Source organism: Leptinotarsa decemlineata, unplaced genomic scaffold (assembly GCF_025532065.1).
Source record: "Leptinotarsa decemlineata unplaced genomic scaffold, Ldec_3_MD MMD2_tig00026314_RagTag_RagTag, whole genome shotgun sequence".
Lineage (NCBI taxonomy): Eukaryota > Metazoa > Arthropoda > Insecta > Coleoptera > Chrysomelidae > Leptinotarsa > Leptinotarsa decemlineata.
The window spans coordinates 6,616,925-6,637,192 of NW_027412684.1; the positions used below are offsets into that span (position 1 = coordinate 6,616,925).

At 34.5% G+C, this 20,268-nt stretch overlaps 2 protein-coding genes across 3 annotated transcripts in view; one reads left to right on the plus strand and one right to left on the minus strand.

Annotated features, from left to right (window-relative positions):
• Nucleotides 1-20,268, minus strand: part of e(y)3 (PHD finger protein enhancer of yellow 3) — a 64,738-nt gene that overhangs the window by 38,149 nt on the left and 6,321 nt on the right. The window contains exons 3-5 of the mRNA XM_074181661.1: nt 13,440-19,328; nt 11,197-11,618; nt 9,415-9,669 (exon numbers count right to left, since the gene is read on the minus strand). Of these exons, the coding sequence (XP_074037762.1) occupies nt 9,415-9,669; nt 11,197-11,618; nt 13,440-19,328 (6,566 nt within the window). The remainder of the gene's footprint in view (nt 1-9,414; nt 9,670-11,196; nt 11,619-13,439; nt 19,329-20,268) is intronic.
• LOC111505121 (galectin-4) overlaps nt 1-20,268 on the plus strand; it is a 39,124-nt gene that overhangs the window by 17,814 nt on the left and 1,042 nt on the right. The window contains exon 5 of one of the 2 annotated variants that reach the window (XR_012467128.1): nt 12,951-13,085. Coding sequence is in view for 1 of the 2 variants with exons in the window: in XM_023159875.2 (XP_023015643.2) it covers nt 1,639-1,822 (184 nt within the window). In the remaining variant the exon portion in view is untranslated. Of the gene's footprint in view, nt 1-1,638; nt 1,839-12,950; nt 13,086-20,268 lie in introns of those variants that run through there. The other variant, XM_023159875.2, reaches the window with a different exon arrangement.

The window sequence follows — 20,268 nt, forward strand, 5'->3', positions numbered from 1 at the left end:
GTTTCGTTTATTTTAGTTTATTCTATATATTCAAAATTTCCTGAAATAAAATGTTGACATTTCTTGCAAATTTTATTAAAACAAATACTGATTATGCACCCTTGATACAAAAATAACTATTTCGCTTAAGGATGTCATAAAGGAACGTACCCAACAGTAATGACCTCTTCAAACGAGTAAAACGTCAAATTTATTTCCAAAGCATTCTTATGAAAAAAGCAAAATATTCGTAATAACTTCAACATGCATCGATTATCAAATAATCGACTTGAAGTTTTCAAGTCCAAATATTTAGAAAACGGTTGCTTACAGCGACTAGTAACAAGGGTAGCTTATTTACGTAGATATGATAGAGGAATCGATTTTTTTACTGAAAAATGTACTAGAAGTACGCCCAAAAAAGTTATGAATCTCTAAAAAAGAAAAAGACGTGTAGGTGGCGCCCCCTACGAGTAAGAGCAATAAGAACATCAGGTTCGAATTCGACACCTCAAAAACCTCCTATTACCAAGTTTCGTTTAATTAAGTTCAGTATTTCAAAAGTTATTTGAAAAAAACGAAAATAAAAATAAAACTTCAACATTCTGTATCTGTATCTTGTCCGTTTCCGGACATTTATTTATTTGGACAATTCATATTAGAATATTGTGAGGAATCACCTCCTGAAGTTTGTCAAAGTACTTTTTGAATCACCCTGTATAACTAGAAACATATAAGGCAAAATCTTTGTAAAGAGACTATTCTGAGAAAAGAACTGAAGGGCTGCTTCAACATACTGTGGATCTGTTCCACAAAATTGCAGAGTGACTTACTGAACAGTATACTTCTAGCTAGAGGATACCTGAACTGTAGGCAACGTAACAAAAGGTAAGTGATAGAGAGACACTGAATTACAGGAGGAAAGCAATTTATATGACAAATATCCAACAAAGGATCTGTACAAAGTAGAACAGGGAACAAGATTGTTGTAAATAGTGTATTGAGAAGAATGGAGGAAAAACAATCCCAGGATATCAGGCGTGGAGACTTGAAGAAATTAACTATTCAGACGGCTCCAAATAGCTCGGTTATGAAAACTGCAAATAGATTTCCTTCAACTCAAATGACCACTCTCATTAGAATATTAAGAAAGCAGACAATTTATACAAATATTATATTCAAATATTTATTCTATAACATTTTTGAGACTCCAACCGAAACATGGAAATGACTGAAAGTGTATTTTTCACTTGGTATTATCAAATGGGGTTATCTTATAATTATAAGATGGTAATAAAATAAAACTACTCTATTCACATTTCCAAAAAAAATATGCAAAAAAATTATATAATTCTATACACTAATTTTCATTATGTGAAATAGTGAAAATTTAATGTGTTTGATAAGTGTTCAAAACTGTAAGATATGGGAAAGAAAAAAATTCAATATACTCTTCCAGTTCTTCTCTGGCTAATACCAAGACAAACATTAAATTCATAAAATTTCTTGAGATAATGGAACTGAACAAATTTTCTGAAGTACCCATTGTAAATTTATATTTCTGTAAATCTGGAGAATTTTAATTCCTATTTCTGAGACTGAGATAACACAATCATATATTCTTCCTTCTCGAAAAGTTTTTATAAAATCTGTTTACAGGTTTACGCCTGCCACTAATTTCAACGTGGTTATCCAAAGATTGAAAGACCGATATTCAATAAAAGTCGATGACCAACTGCTGGGCGAATTCAAATTCAGAGAAAAAGTTGACAAGATCAATACACTCTATATTCAAGGCGAAATATACATCAATAGTGTATATATGAGATCAATCTTTCAATAAACTGTGTACCCATCTAGTTAAATCAAACTTCTAGAAGCATTTGTGAAAAAGTGTTGTTATTATGATGATTTATCCTCAGGTGTGTGTGTGTATCTGTGACAAGAGGATGAATAAGAGCCCATTGTTTGTCACTAACGGAACCTTAGATATACCAGGTGTCCTCTCATTATAAGAAGCCTGGTCATGGTAAGCAGAGCTCTACAGTGATGCACCTCCTATATCCTATGGTAATGCTATCCTGGTCACAGTGATGCAGGGCATTACCTTGATGCACCTCTTATCCTTAATTACTTGAGGGACCTTTTCAAAATTTGATTCCTTATCTACAGTAGAGGTGAACGTTGACTGAACAACCTCAACTGACCTCCCTGTAACATCAGATCACGACCAACAGCTTCCTAGTTCTCCAACCCTGAATAAAGGAAACAAACTCTCCCTGATCGAGTCAGCAAAACGCTTACACTCAAGAGATAATTCACCCAAACGAGAGGTGATGAAGCCCTACATGGTCGAATCTAATGTACCGTCAGGTGTAGGTGATTTACTGAAGTCATCGTACGGGAAGGTTGCTGCGGGCATCAGAGTGGAAATTCGTCAACATCAAGATCGATCAATTAACTGAAATCTCTTCAGTACGATACCGAGAATGATGTCATTCTGAATTTTATAGTACTATATTTTCCAGTATTACTAGAAAATAATTTCATGAGTTTCATACTTCGTTTTTGATTTCAAAAGCATCTTCAATATTAAACTCAAGTAGTAACTATGAAAATTATCGATAAAAATCATCGATAATCATAACGATAATATATTTATACTCAATCTTCAACAAGTACATTCCCTCTGTTCATATCTGAGTAGGTTAATGATTATACACACGAATGTGGATTTCATCAATACAAACTTTCTGTGAATATTTTGCATGTTTCTCATAATACACTGAAGGAAGATGGATATCTTTGTTCTGAACTCGACAAACATTCTTGTCAAGAAATTTATTAAAAAGATTATTTCGCTTTTTGTTTTGCGGGCGTACCGCGTAGATGTTCACTCAAAATTTTAGGGTTCAGGATTGCAGCAAAAGAGGCAAGTTTAAGTCTCTGTATGGGAAAAAATCGTTATGCTCCCATAGAATAACTATTAATAATACTTCATTTGGTAAAATTAAATAAAATACATCACTGATCAAATTCAAAAATAGAAATATATTGAACCACTGACATATTTTTCTTCCTTTTTTTATTTTGTTATATTATATGTAACGTTATTATCATCATCAATGGTCAATGATAGAGTTGAATGATAGCAACATATCATTTCTACAAAATGGTTAAGGCGTTCATGGCCGAGGTTTTCCGTGTCACTATTTTTCGAGTTAAAAGGCCATCGAATTTTGGAACTTCTTTCTGACGTTTCGCTGGCGTGAGTTGTTGCTTCTTCAGAGGTTTATACATCCTGAGTTATCTTCGATGAATGTTGGACAAATGTTATTGACAATTTACCTAATCCAGATTCAGGTATTGGCACACCACACTATCTGAGTCAACTTGAACTCGCTTTACGCAATTTACCTAATCCAGGTACAGGTATTAGCAAACCAAACTACCTGAGTCAACATAATTACGCTTTACACAGCCGTAATATTCAGTCATCGGAGATAGGTTAGGTTTAGGTTAGGTCTAAAGTGAGTGGGTCTATTCGACCCTCCACCGCAACCCGCAAGGGTTTATTGTGGCTCACACCTATTTACACTTCACCAAATAAACCCAGCTGCTTAACGAAGCCGATAAGTTTGTATGGTGAGTGGTCTTTCAGGTCAGATGGTAAGAGTACGGCTCTGCAGAACTCTAAAAACCTAATTCGGTCCCCAGCGGGGCAGGCACAAAGTATATGCTCTGCTGTTTCATCATTTTCCAAACAGAGGCGACAGACACTGTCTTCCGACAGTCCGAGTCTCTGCATATGATGATTCAAATAACAGTGGCCTATAAGAAGGCCTGTTAGACATTGTAGTTCATCCCTACTGTAGTCCAACAAATGTTTGGTATCAAGCTTCAAAGGGTGAATAAACGCCTTGTAGTGAGCCAATCGTGGAAGATTCTGCCAGAAGTTCATAAATCTTCTTGCCATCCAGGTGTTCAATGTTTGTTTGGCAAAGCTTAAAGCGATGCCAATGACAGGTTCTGTTCCGATGAAGCTGCTTGCAGCACCCTCCTTTGCAAGGGAGTCAGCAGCCTCATTGCCTTCCAGGCCAGTATGGCTAGGAATCCAGACCAAAGACAATATTTTAAGTCTTCCTATTGAGGAGAGTCGTTTTTGGCAATTTGCTACCAATTTAGGCGTTGCTCGGTAGGAGCCAAGAGCTTCCAACGCCGCACGAATGTCCGAGAATATTTTTATTGACTTGTGTATGAGGTTGGATTCTTCCAATCTCTCTGCACACAATTCAATAGCGTAAATTTGAAATACTGTCGCATATCTCTGTCCTGGGTATACGACTAAAAACACCTGCACCAGAACCGGAAAGTGTTTTTGATCCATCTGTGAACCAACAACTATCTGCTCTTAATATTTTCTTCTCCTAGAGGATCCAGTCCTCTCTAGTCAGGAACAATACTTTATAAGACAGTTCGTAGTTGACAGTTCGGCCGCCAGGCAATTGCACCATAAGTGATCATTGGTCTGACAATCATCACATAAATCCAATGGATTTGTTTGGAACCTGAACCCCAAGTTTTACCACAAATCCTTTGACATGTCCATAGAGGCAGTCTGGCTTTGTGTAAAACTTTTTCCAAGGGACCGTTCCAGGCGAGTCTTTTATCAAGGACAATACCAAGATATTTCACCTCCGTTACAAATGGAATGACCTCACCATTGAGGGAAAGTGGCGTTAGATCGTCTAATTTTCTCCTCCTGGTGAAGGGGAGTATCAGAGTTTTGCTGGGGTTGACAGAAATCTGCTCCCTCAGGCACCAACTGTGAACATCACAGATCTACTTTTCTTCTGTCGAGGGCATCAAGCAGATTATCCATCAAGAGCGACCACAGAAGGAGAGATAGTACCCCACCTTGAGGGCAGCCCCTGGTGACTCTGAACCTAATGGCCTCGCCTTGAAGAGTCGTAAATGAGTTCGGTTTACCAGCATGGCATAGATCCAGCCAGTTATAGTCGACTCTATGCCTTTTCTAGCCAGAGACGATCCTATAGATTTGGGTAGTGCATTCTCAAATGCTCCTTCAATATCAAGAAATACAGCAACCGCAATCTCCTTGTTGTCAAGGAATTGGGAGATTTTCTCTACAAGGTTGTTTAATGCTAAATCTGTCGATTTGCCGGTTTGATAAGCATACTGGTGGTTATTCAGGGGGGATGCATCAGAGATAACTCAGTATGTATAATCCTCTGAAGAAGCCAGCCACTCGCGCCAGTGAACCATCAAGAAGAAATTCCAAAAATCGACGGCCTTCAAACCCGAAAAATACTGGCACTGAAATCATTTCTAGCTCATTTAGTTTCGGAGGTATATGAAAAGGTGAAAATTTTATTTTTGTCTGAATCTTCTTCATTTACTAAGATTCGGAGATATGTTCAAACTTTGTCACAGGAACTATTGATTAGCATATATTCGTAGAATTTCTATACAGGATGATGCCGTTCATCTCGGGTCACCCACAACTTCAAAAAGTTCTTTCAATATTAAGAAAATTTCTCCCCGTTATTCTTGGGAGTTTCAATAATATGGTTTCATCAGACCTTTTTATTTTCATTTTATATTTACTATGACTCTGATAATAGCTCGAATAGATCATATAGAATACAATAGACCACATGATTTTTAGAAAATTCTTCGACACCCCATTTTCATTTAAACTTACAATATTTTCAGCGAACTTAGCAAATTTTAGGTACTATTGAAATAACGAAGAATAAAAAAATTTTTTGAGAATAAGGCTTGGTATTGCTTCCAATCGAATGATTATAAGGGCTGTAATAAAAAAACAAAAATTAATCTAATAATCATCAAATATTTAAAATTGCCAGTCTCGTCCCTTGAAAATTTCAGTGATAAAGTTCAAACATATTTCCGATATTCCTGTATGTAAAGAAGATATAGTCCAAGATGAAATTTTTGTAATTTTCCAACCTCAGGCAGCGATCCCAATTCAAATAACCCCTTATAAACATCTATTTTATTTTAATAGCTAATAAAACGTTTGATTCATAGTTATTAATATTTCTTTGAATTCTATTGTCTAGAGAAGATAAAAATAAAACCGGTTGATACATAGATACATATATTAACTTTCAAATTCACTAATTGCCATAATGTAGAAAAATAGGAATTTTGTCCATAACATATAAATAAAATACAAATTCTCATACAATTTATAAAATTGGTAAAGTACACAACATAAACTTAAAATTAAATTGAAAAGACTATATGCACAGTACAATGTCTGTCTCTGTTGCAAAGATTCAAAAACTACTATGCAATCGCAGTTGGTGTCTGAATACATTCTCCAGATGGTTTAATCAACAATAGCCTGTTATAAACAAATATGATTCAATTTCAAGAAACCACATTGACAAATGTTTAGGAAACCTCATAAAATACCCACAAAACAATTCAACTTTTGCTACTTCTAGTATTTAAATTTGTCCCCATTTTCTTTCTTTATTTACAATTGACACATCCCTCTAATACATTATTTTTATAAAATATATATGATATATTCATATTCTCTATTTACATTTGACTAAATTCTCTGTTTGACACATTATGTTTCAACACTGAATGTCATTGGTGTAATTTTCCAAGTTGGTTTTCCTAAATTCAATCACAAATGTTTACAACCGACCCAGCCTAGTACTCTTGTCTCTTATAAGAATCAGACTTCTCGATAAAGCTTCGTTTCTATGTACATAAAGGTACATAAAACTAACGTTTCAACACCGGCGCTTCAGGCCTTTTTTTTCGAAGACTAAAAATAAAAACATAAAATGTTTTTCATTTCCGTAAATTTACCCCGAACTTGTAACGTTCCTTAATACACACTGTAAACATCAAATCATTATTAATACAAAAAAAATTCTATTGTCCCATTTAACCTGAAACTACTACCTCTTCTTTAGTGTCAAGGACAGCAGCCGCCAACATTTTCACATTACCACATCTCATATCATAGAATGTAGGCTTCAATATTATTTTACAGTTCACTGAATGTTTTTGATTGAAAAAAAATCGTCTTTCCTAGATTAATTATAACAGTTATCACCCGAAGACGATTGTGGATACTAACAATCGAAACGTCGTGACATAACTTGGTTTGAAATCTTTTAATTTTCACTTTTATTATTTTTAATTTTTTGTTAATAATAATAATTTTTAATTTTCAGCTTTTATTAATATTTCAATTTTTATTTTTTGGTTGTTGTTTGGTTTTTAGGTTATTTCTTTGTAATTTCAGTTTTTTTTTTTCAAATAAAATTGTTATTTTCGGTTAATTTTTTTTGATATTTTTCAGGAATTTCAAATCATTTTATATTATATTAGACAATGGAAGTCCGAACTGATGAAATAAACCACCAAACATTGTAAACCACCTTCAAACAAATGGAGTATTGTAACTTCCTTTGCGAGGCCGGCACTGATTTCTAGTAAGAAAATAAAATTTCAAAAATATGCCATTCAATTATCTCACCATTTCAATTTCAAAACTTCCAACCAAATTCTGATTACTCCAGTGGATTCAGAAGGTTTTGGTTAATAACCATAATTTAAACAAAATAAGTTCATCATTGAAAATGTGATAATTAAAGATATATTAAATGGCTTCTTTTCTTATGATTTTGTTAATGATGAAAATATTTCGAATAAATTCAATACAGTAATAAACCAAAACCTGTTTGAATCCAGTGGGGTGGTCAGAATTTTGATAAAAGTTGTAAAATTGAATTGGTGGGATAATTAAATGGAATATTTTTCAAACTTCATTCTCTTATAAATTTTTTAATTTTTTGCATTTCGACGCAATTTTGACAAAAACCATTTCAAAACAAGGGAATCCAGTAGTGTGGTGGTGTGGTTAGATTTTTTTTTATCGCTAATGTTTTCGTTGACGTTGACAATAACAAAAGTTGGCTGTGAAAACGTCTATCAAAGCAAATACATTTCTTAGTAAAGAAAGTTTTTGGCTTTCTACTACTCCATCTTGATACAGAAAAAATGTGGGAATCTTCCAAAGAAAGGAAGGAACTAATCAATTTTAACAGAAGTAACTTTATACATTTAATTCCAATTGGTTGGCAATTATGTTTTATAAGGGTCACATTGTATAAATATGGCATTTGAAAATCAAGACTCTCTTGGAATTTTGAAAAATAATCTATAAAAATATAGTTCCTATATTTGAAATAGAATATATAACAGTTGCAAATTTTGATAATCATTATATCCCTCTCTAATGAAGGTGAAACTAATTTTAGTTGACTTGGATGATTTTGACTTGCTTGTTAAAAAGCTTGTCGAGAGATAAAGCTTTATTTCTAGTGAGAGAATACTGTTTTCATTGTATTCAAATTCAGACTGCCTCTTAATAGATGCTGAGTTCCGACTGAAATGATGTTTGTGAGAGGTTGAGCAGATATAGAAAAATGTTCGGCGCAAATAATTCTGTCACTTCCATGGGATTCCCAATAGTTTCAGATATATGTCTTGCCTTCGACACAAGAATACCTACTTTTTCCGAGTTGATTGTTTACTCAGTTTTCATGTTTTTTCAATTTCATTGCTGGCATTACTATTTTTTGTGGAATACTGGTCTATTCTACTGTCTGATGTTTTTTTTGCTCTCTTCTGATGTTTTTTTGGTCTTTCAATCTACTTCCTACAATAACGATCCTTTGTAAATCTACCAACTAATAGATAACATGTTGTTAGCAACTACCACAGTATTGGAGTCACTTTTGAAGCCAGTTTCCCCATTAGACCACTAAAAATGCCCATCAGAATTACGCGCAAAACATTCAGAGTCAATTTCTTCATGAGACCACGACTACCTAGCCCGGTTAACCATAGTTCCTGTTCGACTTCTATCCAAACTTTCTATAATATTTTAAAGGCATCTCATTTGTTTTAAGAAAGAACACTATAAATGAAAAATGCTAATGAAAATACTAAAGTGTACATTCACAGTTTCCTTCTGTTATAAAGTTATGTACACCCATAAACTCAACCAGGTACAGACCAAACCCAAAGGCAAAATGATTTTTTTTTATTTCATTCATTAATTCATTTATGAATGCACTGACCTGTTACTGGATGAAAATACATAACACTCTCCAGGATAATATTTATACAATTTTGACGCCATAAATTTGAATCAATAGCGTTTCACTACCAATCCAACTGATGAAGCTACCGTGTAGTGAAACGTGTCTTCATTAAAAATTGTATAATTATTATCATGGATAGTATTATTTTGTTCATTTATAGAATTTATCAAAAAATATGCTCACTGAAAAAGTACAAAGAACGTTACCAAGTTCAGAGACGCGATTATCCCCTTTACAAAAAACGACTTACCTTTTCTGGCTTCATTGGCACCGGTCGAGTCCCCATGCCCCTCTTGCCACCCCGTCCCCTTCCAGGACCGCGAGGTTTTCTTGGTTTTATACCCAATCTGTCACAGACAGAAGGACCCCTGCAGCTTCGCTTTGGACGACCAGATTCGATTGCCGGTTGCTGAAGCGAGCCTTCTTCTTCTCCTTCTTGTTTCGACTTGATTTTGAAAGCCGAATCTTCTTGTTCTTTGAATTCTTCACGTACCTCAATTGGAACCTACAGAATGAATATTTCATATTCTTTGAAAGACATTTGTGGAGGACTCGATAATATTTCTTACTACTGTTTAAAAATCTGTTCTGCCGCAATAGATTATCAATTATTGGAACACATTTGCAGACCGATTTCGGGTTGCTTGGCCACTCGTCAGTACAAAGTAGAGTCTATCATCAACATAAAGTCGATGACTTCTGATAATTGAAAATCGAATTCCTTCAGAGTATCATTCCTCGAACTTGGCTGAAGCGGACAACAAACAACAGGTTTGTCATCGCCCCATCTGCCTGTGAACAACCGCATATCCGAAATTTGCCTAATTCCTCGTATAAGGAAAAAAAACTTCACATGTAGTCAGTGGGCGTACTTGAAGACTGGCTATAAATCAAATCATCTAGGAACAATTTGTTCAGGCCAGTCTCAACTCCCTACACTGTAGGTTGATGGACTGACACCTATCAGAAAATAACTACTGCCCTGGCTAATACCACGAAAGGCGTTGGATTATATCCGACAGGTGTCAGTGCAGGATTTTTCACTGAAGTTATATGCATATGCAGGAATAATATTTCTTACTATTTTTTTGGGTATATAACCTTCCACAATCTGAAAAATAAACAAAGTTTCTAAAAACAGGAAATGATTGTTTTCCATTGAAAGCTAAGTATAGTAATTTTATTTTTTTTTTCAATTGATTTTTCAATTTATAGGCAAAATTTATAAATACAATAATAGGTTACTGACTAATTAGACTCTTCAGTGGTTTATTTTATGTAGTAACTTTTTGGGGTGAACTTTTTTGTTTGCCTTTATAACACTTCTCTAATGATTTAATTTTATTCATTTTTCAGATTTTGGAAGGCTATAATACCCAAAAAACAAGAAGGAATATTTCATATACTATACTTGACAATTTCAATAAACTAAACCAATATTATGAAGAAGAATAGAAAAGTTTATTTGATTACATCATACACAGCTGCATATTTATAGCGAGTTACAAAATGAAAATATCAATAAAAGTATGGTTGAGTATTAATATATAAAAGTGGTAAGGCATTTAAAATAGTACCCATGTTGAATAAATAATAATAAACAGCAATCATAAAATCATGACTGTTTTTTATTTGCTTGCTATCTCTGAATATCCCGGATTGTTTAGCCCTAAAAAGAATCAGGTTGGTTGCGCTCTTCCAAGATGATTTTATCTCTTCTGAAGTCGAACCTCCTTTAATCTACGCCACTAGGCTGGGAGGAGGGTTTGTAAAGTTATTCTTTGAACTTGAAATCGTCAGCTATCATAAACGATTTCAAATGGAACCTGAAGTGTCAAACGACTAAAGTCGTTGCTGAAACTTCGAGATATAACATTTGTCCTCGCAGTCAATGCACATACCACTGATGATGTCTGCTGCAGTAGCAGACAAAACATTTGGTACTCAAGTTCCATTCCACTACAATTTTATTCTCCCTAATCGTGGCTCCGGCAGTGAAAACCAATGTTCTACATTAAATTATATTTCTTACCTTCCTTGGTCTTCCTCTTTTCTTAGGTGTTGGAGTCGTAGATGGAGTAGTCATGACGGAATCAGACTTAGGAGTTCCTTTAGGACTATCTGTGCCAAGCTTTTGCAAGGTTAAATTGAATGATGGTTCCTCTTTGGATTCGTCTATAAGAATTACGCTGCCACTATCCTGGGATCTGGAATCTTCACTTATAACAATGGGTGAATTCAACTTAGTTTCAATTATCTGAATTTCCTCAGTAGTTTCAATTTCTCTTTGTCTGGATTTGGAAGAACACCTTGATGCCCGCACCGGAAATTCGCTCAATTTCAACCTCTTGGGTTCAGTTGGAGAGTCTTGTGAGAGATCCTTGTGTTTGGAAGATCTGATTGCTTCAAATTGAGGATTTTCAATGTCTTTTTGTTTCAACTTCATATCACTTCCTGGAATAATGAACGAAATCTTCAGTTTAGAAAAAAAAAACAATATAAAACAGATTTTCATACTTTGAGAATAGATCATATCAAAAACCCTATGCAAACTTATAGGATATAATAAAATCACCGAGCAAATAAACACATCAGCCTTCGATCAAGTTAATCACAGTCTACTGTTACCAAAATTGATACAATTCATACAATTTGGTACAATTCAAACAGTAAAAATAGAAAATTTTTAGTTGAATAATACCACATCTCCATCAGGTAAAACCTAGAGTTTCCACTTAAGTGACCTTTTCTAATCTGTCAATGAGGCAAGAAATACTTTTTGCTATTATAAATTGCCACTATTTGTTGATGACCTGGAATTACATATTTTTGCATGGCGGCTTCCATATCAAATGATACAATTGAATTTATTTATGTATAATGTAACTATGAAACATTATTGGATTTATTGCTCAACAGAAAACTTGACGGCGGAGCACTGAATTTTTTTTAATTATTGTTCATTATTATCATGAATAGTGGTAATAATTTTCATCTTTGTATAATATAGTATTAATTGTTATGTAGTGTTACAAATGGACTAACCTAACCTCTAGTTCACCACTTATTAAAACTTAGAACTCCCTGACATACCTCATTTACATATATCGTGTTGTTCATTTTTGAAACATATAGAGGCCACACCCAAAACTTTCAATAATGAGCTTGGCCATCAGGAATGTAAGTTCCTTGGCAGGGAAAGAAAAAATCCCACCGAAAAATCTGATATGTTCGAGAGGTTGAGCATAGAACAAAAGTATTTCAGAAAGGCCTGTTTTTTCAATATTAGAATTATTAATTATATCTGCACTTAGATTTTAATAATTTTAGCATATGGAATATGATAATTGATATTTGCTTTGATAATGAGAAGCAAAAACTTTTAATTCAATATTGTTCTTAGGGAAGAGTTGAAAGAACAACATGTTGACTTAAAAATTATAGCCAAAGATCAAATCACCCAATTTTTTGATTTAAAAAACATAATTTCATTAGTTTGGACTTCCATTAAATTAAACAAATTAAAAATTTAAAAAAAAATTGCTGAAAGTAACAATTATATTATAATAAATAAATAAAATAAAAGTATTACCGGAAATAGCAGGAAAGAAAATCAAGCAAAAGAACCCTGAAATGAAATTACAATGAAATAAAATACAAGTAAAAAAAATAGAACAATTCAAATGAAATTCATCGTGAAACATTGTCAATCACCTTAAAACGAAAAATGTAATCAAATGATGTGAAACCTCCCCACAAAAATTGCCAATATACATTTTGTTGCAGTTGAAACCATTTACTTACAAGTGCCGAAGCAATTACTATAAAAAGCTGCAGAGATTGTTACACATTTCCATTTCACCCATGATCTATCTACACATGAAGAATTTGACCACTAGGTCATAAAAGTACATCTTCAAGGTAAGTGAAAATAGTGTTTGAAGTGTTAATATTTGCTAATATGCAGCCTATTTAATCTCTCCAATTAACTGCTGCAATCATCATATTCAATGACTATATTTTTACGGAATTCAAATTTCTATTTGATCTAATTTTTATTGTCACAATGTATTATACACAATGGTATTATTTTGAAATTCGTTTCCTTTTTCTGGAAAAAGTATTTTGATATAATGACATAGTTATTTAAGATGATTGCTAAATTTACATCAAAGTAGTAATTAAGTTATCTCAAGTTGAATGATGAGTATACCTTTTACTGATACACATTAAACAAACTACTCAACAAATATATAATGTAATTTGGAAAATTACCATCAGCATGCTCCTTGTGCCGTGACTTGGCCTCAAGTGCTATTTCCACTGCAACTTCTTTATGCCTTGAGGACCTTGTAGACATTGTAGATTCATTCTCCACTTTCTGTTTCTTATTCTTTTCTGGAGCAGTCTGGTCCTCATGAGGTCGCTTATGTGTTTCTTCCAATTGTTGGACGATATGTGCGTGACCCCCGCCTTTAGAGAATTTCACAGTAATCTTGGCCAGCTTTTCAGATTTCTCATCATCGGGAGGATGCTCCCTTTTTTTCGAATCCTTCGTCGGAGAGGGCAAATTACCTTTGTTTATTTTCAACACAATCCTCTCTTTGACTTCTTCTGCCTCCTCTAAATGTGGATCCGCTTCTTGTGGTTTAACAACTGGCTTTATGGTTATTTTCGGACTTGACCTCTCTTTCTCTTCATTTTCCTCGTCTTGCTTTCTAACAGGCTTGATATTCACCCTAGAAATCACTTCTTTCTCAGCTTCAGGTTTTGGTATGGGTTTAATTGTGATTCGGGGGCTTGTAACGGGCTCAGTATCTTCAACTGGTTTAACAATAGGTTTAATCAGAACCTTTCTAGGAGTATCCTCCTCCTGTTTAGAAGCAGATCTGGAATTACTTTTTGAACTATGTTTTTTGGGAGTCTCCTCAGATTTGAGGCCAATTTTAATCTTCAAGGGACTGACTCCTTCCTGTTTGTCTAGCTTAACAACTGGTTTTATTGTCACTCTAGGGCTCAGAGACCTCTGGTTGGAACTCCTAGTAGACATCTTAGGGCTGTGCTGCTGCTCTGTTTGCTGAACTTTAGGCTTTATTATCAGTTTTGGAATTGGCTCCTCTACATCTGTAGTACTTTCAGGGTTCTCAGAATCGCAGACCTTCAGGACAGAATGCAATTTATCAGATTGTTTAGTAATGGTCATCTTCAGGCTGCCCTTTGCAACTTCAGTTTCTGAATTACTTGTAGTACTAACTTCTTCATCTGGTACTTTAATGGGTTTGATTGTGATCTTTGGGCTGTAGGGTTTCTCTCGGTCTGGAACATCTACATTTATGCTGAGCTCTTCAAGTTTATTTTCAGCTTTCTTATGTCTCTTGGACCTTTCATTTGCTTTAGGTTTCACTTCCTTTTCCTTAGCAGTAGCAGAAGTAGGTGTTTCACTTTCCGTAATGACTTGGGAAGAGTCTATCAGAGTCTCTTGTTCAGGCAAGCTGTGTCTTGAGCTTGTTCTTCTCTGCAACGTTTTTGATTTATCCACCTTCTGAATAGCTTCTCTGTCTAGCAATTCTACAACTTCAGGAATAGTTTCACTAATTTCCTCCTCATCGACATTCTGTGTGACTTCACTTTCTTGTAATTCTTCAATGGCTGCAGTATCAGTGTCATTAGATTCCTCTTCATCATCTTTCTGAGTAACTTCCAGTTCTTGTGAGTTTCGAACAGCATGTTCAGTATTATTACACTCCACCTCATTCACTTTCAGACTTGATTGTATGTCTTTGAATTCTTTAGTTTCAGGATCTTTAGTTTCTGGAGATTCTTTATCTTCATTTGCTTCATGAGAACTGCCTTCCCATAATGGTGCAATGACACAATCAGTTTTGTCGCATTCCTCTTCTGATTTCTGAGATGGTTCAATTTCTTGTGACTCTTCAATTCTGATGCACTCCTGTTGATTTACGTTCTGACAAACTTCTTTATTTGATTCTTCAATATTTCGATTCCCTTCAAATTTATCTTCCTGTGGTACAGATAATTCATCTCCACCAAGACCTGAGGAAATTTCTTCAATGTTATCAACTAGCTCAGTTTCCTTTTTCTCTAATATTAATTCACTTTGTGACTTTGAATTGCCTACATCACTAGGTTCCTCAATTTGTGCAGAAGTAGTTGAGATTTCTACTTCATCACGAGCCAAGATGCTCTGATCCTGTTGGTCAGTTAGAACTAAACTTTCTTTCAGTGTCTTCAAGTCAGTATTAGATTGTTCTGCAACTTGACTAATGCTGGCACCTTTTTCATCAAGTGTTTCCAATTCCTGTGTCTTTGATGCATCTCCATCTGTGGCAGTATTTGTGTCTTCTTGGATAACAGGATCTTCTATTTTTCCAACAACTTCAGTAGTTTCAAACCTGGCTTTAGAACTATCTGGTACCTCTGTATCTTCAAGTTTATTTTGTCCTTCGTCAGTTGTAAGGGTCGATTCTGTGTCTTGAACTATGTCTATTTTTTCTGTTGAAGCCAAATTTTGATCTACAGCTACCACAGTTGGATCCATTTTAGTGCGACTAATTGCCTCCTCCATATCCTGAACCTCCATCAACTCTGGTTGTTCCAAACTGATATTTGTGTCACAAATATTTGACTCCTCCAAAGAAATATTTATAAGTTCCTCAACTTCCTCAACATAAGCACCAACAGAATCATCAGTGATGCTCTCCACTGCTCTTCTAAGCGCTTCCATTTCTTTCTTCTCTTTCTCACTAAACGACCGTTCAGGCTCATTATCTTTTGGAATATCTATTTTCTGTAAACTAGCAACCGCTAGCATGGTTTCCAGATTTTCTTGCATGTCCACTGCAGGTGTAGTAGATTCTACAAACACTGGTTGGTCTGCAAGTATTTCTTCGATATGAGGCAGCTCATCTGATTCATCTACATTTTGGTCAATATCTTCTTCTGGTACACTGTTCTCATTTATAGGTAAAGCTAATGTTGAAACTGTTTCTTCTTCAGAATCTTCCTCAGACAATTCAAGAGGAGCAAATTCTAGTTGACTCATCTTTGCAGGTCTGCTTCCAGCTTCTATTGTATTTGGATTATCCTCACAGGAATCTATTAGATCTTTCGAGGGATTAACAACCTCCAAAGGAACTATTTCATCAACAGGTATTTCAAGAGTTTTTTGAACATTTGTGTTGAACAGATTATTTGCTGAAACTTCAGAAGTCTCTTCAACTACAATTTCGTTTACAGAAAGTTCTTTTGAAACTTCTAGATCAGCTTTTTCATAGGTATCAATAGTTTTCTCAATGGTTTGGGTACTGTCAGGTTGTGTCAGAAATTCTTCAGTGTCTTCACCAGATATCACAGCTTCAGTTACCTTAGGTTCAAAATTTTCCTGAACCTCAGATTCCTTAATTACTTCAACTTCATTAACATCCATACATGAACCACTTTCAACCTCTGATGAGCCAGTTTTATTAGGAAAAGAAGTAGATTCCCCATTAGGCGCTTGTTCCATTTGTTCGTTTTTGTCATCCAATTTTTCGTTGCTTTCTAATTCCTCGACGATACCAGAAGATTCTGCCAATTGTTCTGGATCATTTATTTGTTTCTCCAAAACTGTATCATTTGATTGTGAACATTCAACTCCTTCCATATCCAATTTTTCTTGTGAAATATTGTCAGTTTTTGGTAGTTTATCATCCAAACTCTTTTCAATATCCAAAACTTCAGTGGTATCAGAAACCTCTTGAAAATTAACAGTGTCTTCAACTACTTTCATTTCTATCTCATTATTATCAGTTGTGGTATCAGAAATCTCCTGATGATCAACTAGTTCTTCAATTACCTTTGTTTCTTCCCCATGTTTAACTGATAAGTTTTTCTCTACTTTCCTCTGGTCTAGGACTTTCACATCTATATTTATATTTGCTTCATTAGATATAACTTGAATTTGACCCAAATCTGATTCAGATTTTTGTTTAATAATTTCTACGGCTATCATATTGTCCTCAACATTTTCTTTAGATGTCTTTTCATCCTCAATATTTTCTTCTGCTTGGATGACATCATCAGTTTGATGTTCTTGCCTAATGTCATCTTGTGAAATGTCAAATTCAAGTGAGTCTGAAGTTGTAGGAGCAATATCTGGTTCACTTTGACTTAGAAGTGTATCAGTTTTCTCATATTGTAACTGAGGCTCATCAAAGCACTTTTCACTTATATTACTTGCACCTGCCGTACTGCTGTCTTCAACCACCATTCCTTCAGGTTGTCTTTCATCTTCTGTGTTTTCTTCAATTTTTGATATATTTGTTGTGATACCCACTAAAGGCCCCTCACCACCACATTCTTGTATATCTTTCAGTTGGGTGTTATCATCAGTAGTGTCATTTTCTCCTGTATCAGTTATTTCTTCAGAGGTTACAGAAATGGGTATGTCCTTCGTTTCTTTTGATTCTAGCTCAGAACAAGTTGAATGCTTGTTTTCATCCGCATTTACTTCTTCACCTCTCCCACATTCTACTTCTGTTTTGTTAGAAGCTTCTTCTTCAGTTAGCAATGGTGCATTTTCAGTCATGTCATTTGCAATTTCTTTGTGAACTAATACTGTTATTTCTGTCAGTGAGGAAGTTGTAGATTCGGATTTAGCAGTCTGGTCATCACACTTATTTTCAACCAGGGTTGTAACATCTACTGAACATCCTGCAGCCTCCAACTCCAGATTATCAACTGTTTCTGACAAATTTGGATTTGTTGACATATTGTCTTCTACATCAGTTTCCATAGCTGATACTGACATATTTTCATCAAGGTTATCAACTTTTGCACTTTCTGAACAATTTGGATTATATAACTCATGGTCTTCACCAATTTCTTCATTTTTCACTGATTCATTACAAATCTCTCTAGTTTCAGAAATTCCAATAATTCCTGAAACTGTTACTTCGGAATTAGCAGTCTGGTTATCAGTTTCACACATATTTTCAACCGGAGTTGTAACATCTTCTGAACGTCCTGCAGCCTCCGACTCCAGGTTATCAACTGTTTCTGACAAATTTGGATTTGTTGACATATTGTCTTCTACATCAGTTTCCATAGCTGATACTGACATATTTTCATCAAGGTTATCAACTTTTGCAGTTTCTGTACAATTTGGATTAAGAAACCCACCATCCCCACCAATTTCTTCATTTTTCACTGCTTCATTACAAATCTCTCTTGTTTCAGGGTTTTCAGATTCCGGAGTTATGGGAATTCCTGACACAATTCCTTCAGGGTTTTCAGGCATTGTTACTTCAGAGATGTCTGCCACTGTTGATTCTGTTGTACTGATTTCTACACTGCTCTGTGCTTCCGTTTGAGAAGAATCTTCCAAAATGGTTTTCTGATCTTGGAGTTCAACTACAACTACCTCACTGGTAACTGGTTGTTCATCATCCTTAACTTCTTCACATGGATCCCCAAAATTTTCTTTTGATGTAGAATTTCCAAATTGAGGATTACCTTCACCTTCTACATTTCCAGATTCCTGCTGTGGCTCAACAGCCTTTTTTAATTCTGGTGTACTAATAACATTCTGATCTTCAACTCTATTATCTACCAAGGTAGTGTTTTTTTCTTCGTTGATTGTTTCTTCCCCATTTTTGGAGCTAGTTTGACTAGACAAGTTTTTACCATATTCAGTTTCCTGAACATGGGATGTTTGTGAATCAACAACTTGATCCCCTTTTTCTGCAGCAAGATCAGCTTCAGCAGCCACATTTTCAGTTTCTATTTTAGTGTCTTCTATCTTATCTCCAGAATTTTTCACTGAATTATCTGTATTATCACATACTCTTGATGAAAGCTCATCTTTAGAATCATCAGTGTCCTTTTCAGATACTTGAACTGCTTGAACGCCTTCTGGTTGAGATTCTTGTTCGAGAGCAGAAACTTCATCACTGACAGTAGTTTCTGGTTGATCATTCACTACTACATCTTCAGCATCTATTTCATCAACAACATGAGAAGTTTCGCTTGAAGTAATATCTGTTTCAATTTTTGTGCCTGAACCACCTGAGCCAAATGTTTCTGAAACGTCTTGAGCAGAAGCAATACATGTAGAACTAGTCTCTAATGTAAGGGTAGTTTCTTCTGAATGGATTTCTTCTTCACCTATAAGAAAACCATATCAATTAGTAATGAGAAAAAATATAAGGAGTTTTTCATTATCACTAATTATTTCCACTACACTATAAAAGGTAGATCAGGTTGAATGAAAAAACAGTTTCGGTAAAATAATAATCAGCTCAATCAAAGAATATTAAATTAAAAAAAAGTGACAAAAGGAATACATATTTGCTTGTACTGTGCAAGTAAACACAGTAGATCCTGTACTTTATTGAGTTACGCAAATAAAAGTAGGGTAAAGCCCTGGTAGTCTGAAACAATCTGCTCTCCATAATCTGGAAGTTATTCAAAAATACTTTCAAAAAGTAATATATCACAAAAATTAATGTGGACACGAAAGGACTCAAAAGAACCAAAATTTTATATAATTCAACTATATTCATTACAGAATATTGATTAATAATTTTTAAAATAAAAAAATTTCAATGAACGAAATTAACATAATTTAACTTTCCAAAATAAATCAATTAACAAAATAGGTACCAGGAATTTTACTTATATCAGAAATTCATGATATATTACCAGATCACATTAAAATAATCAATTCCTGAAAGTAGTTTTTTTTTTATTTCTACCTTCACAAGGATTCAATTCTATCAGATTCATAATTTTTATATGGTAAAACCACTCAATTCGAAGAACGATGATCAATATGTTCTCGAACCTATTTATAAAACAATATTTCAAATCTTCCAAGTTTATTTATTTTCCAATACATAGATCCAGTAAATCAAAGAAAACGGACAAACATTTATATAACACAAGAAATAAACTAGATTTATTGGTCAACATTCCCCATATTGGAGAACATTGGAGAATGTATTTTCATTGATACTTTTTTCAGTTACACGTTTTCATGTTCAAATTTACTATCCGACGTTTCATCGGATAGTAAATCAACTTTTTTTCTATTATGGGCGCCATA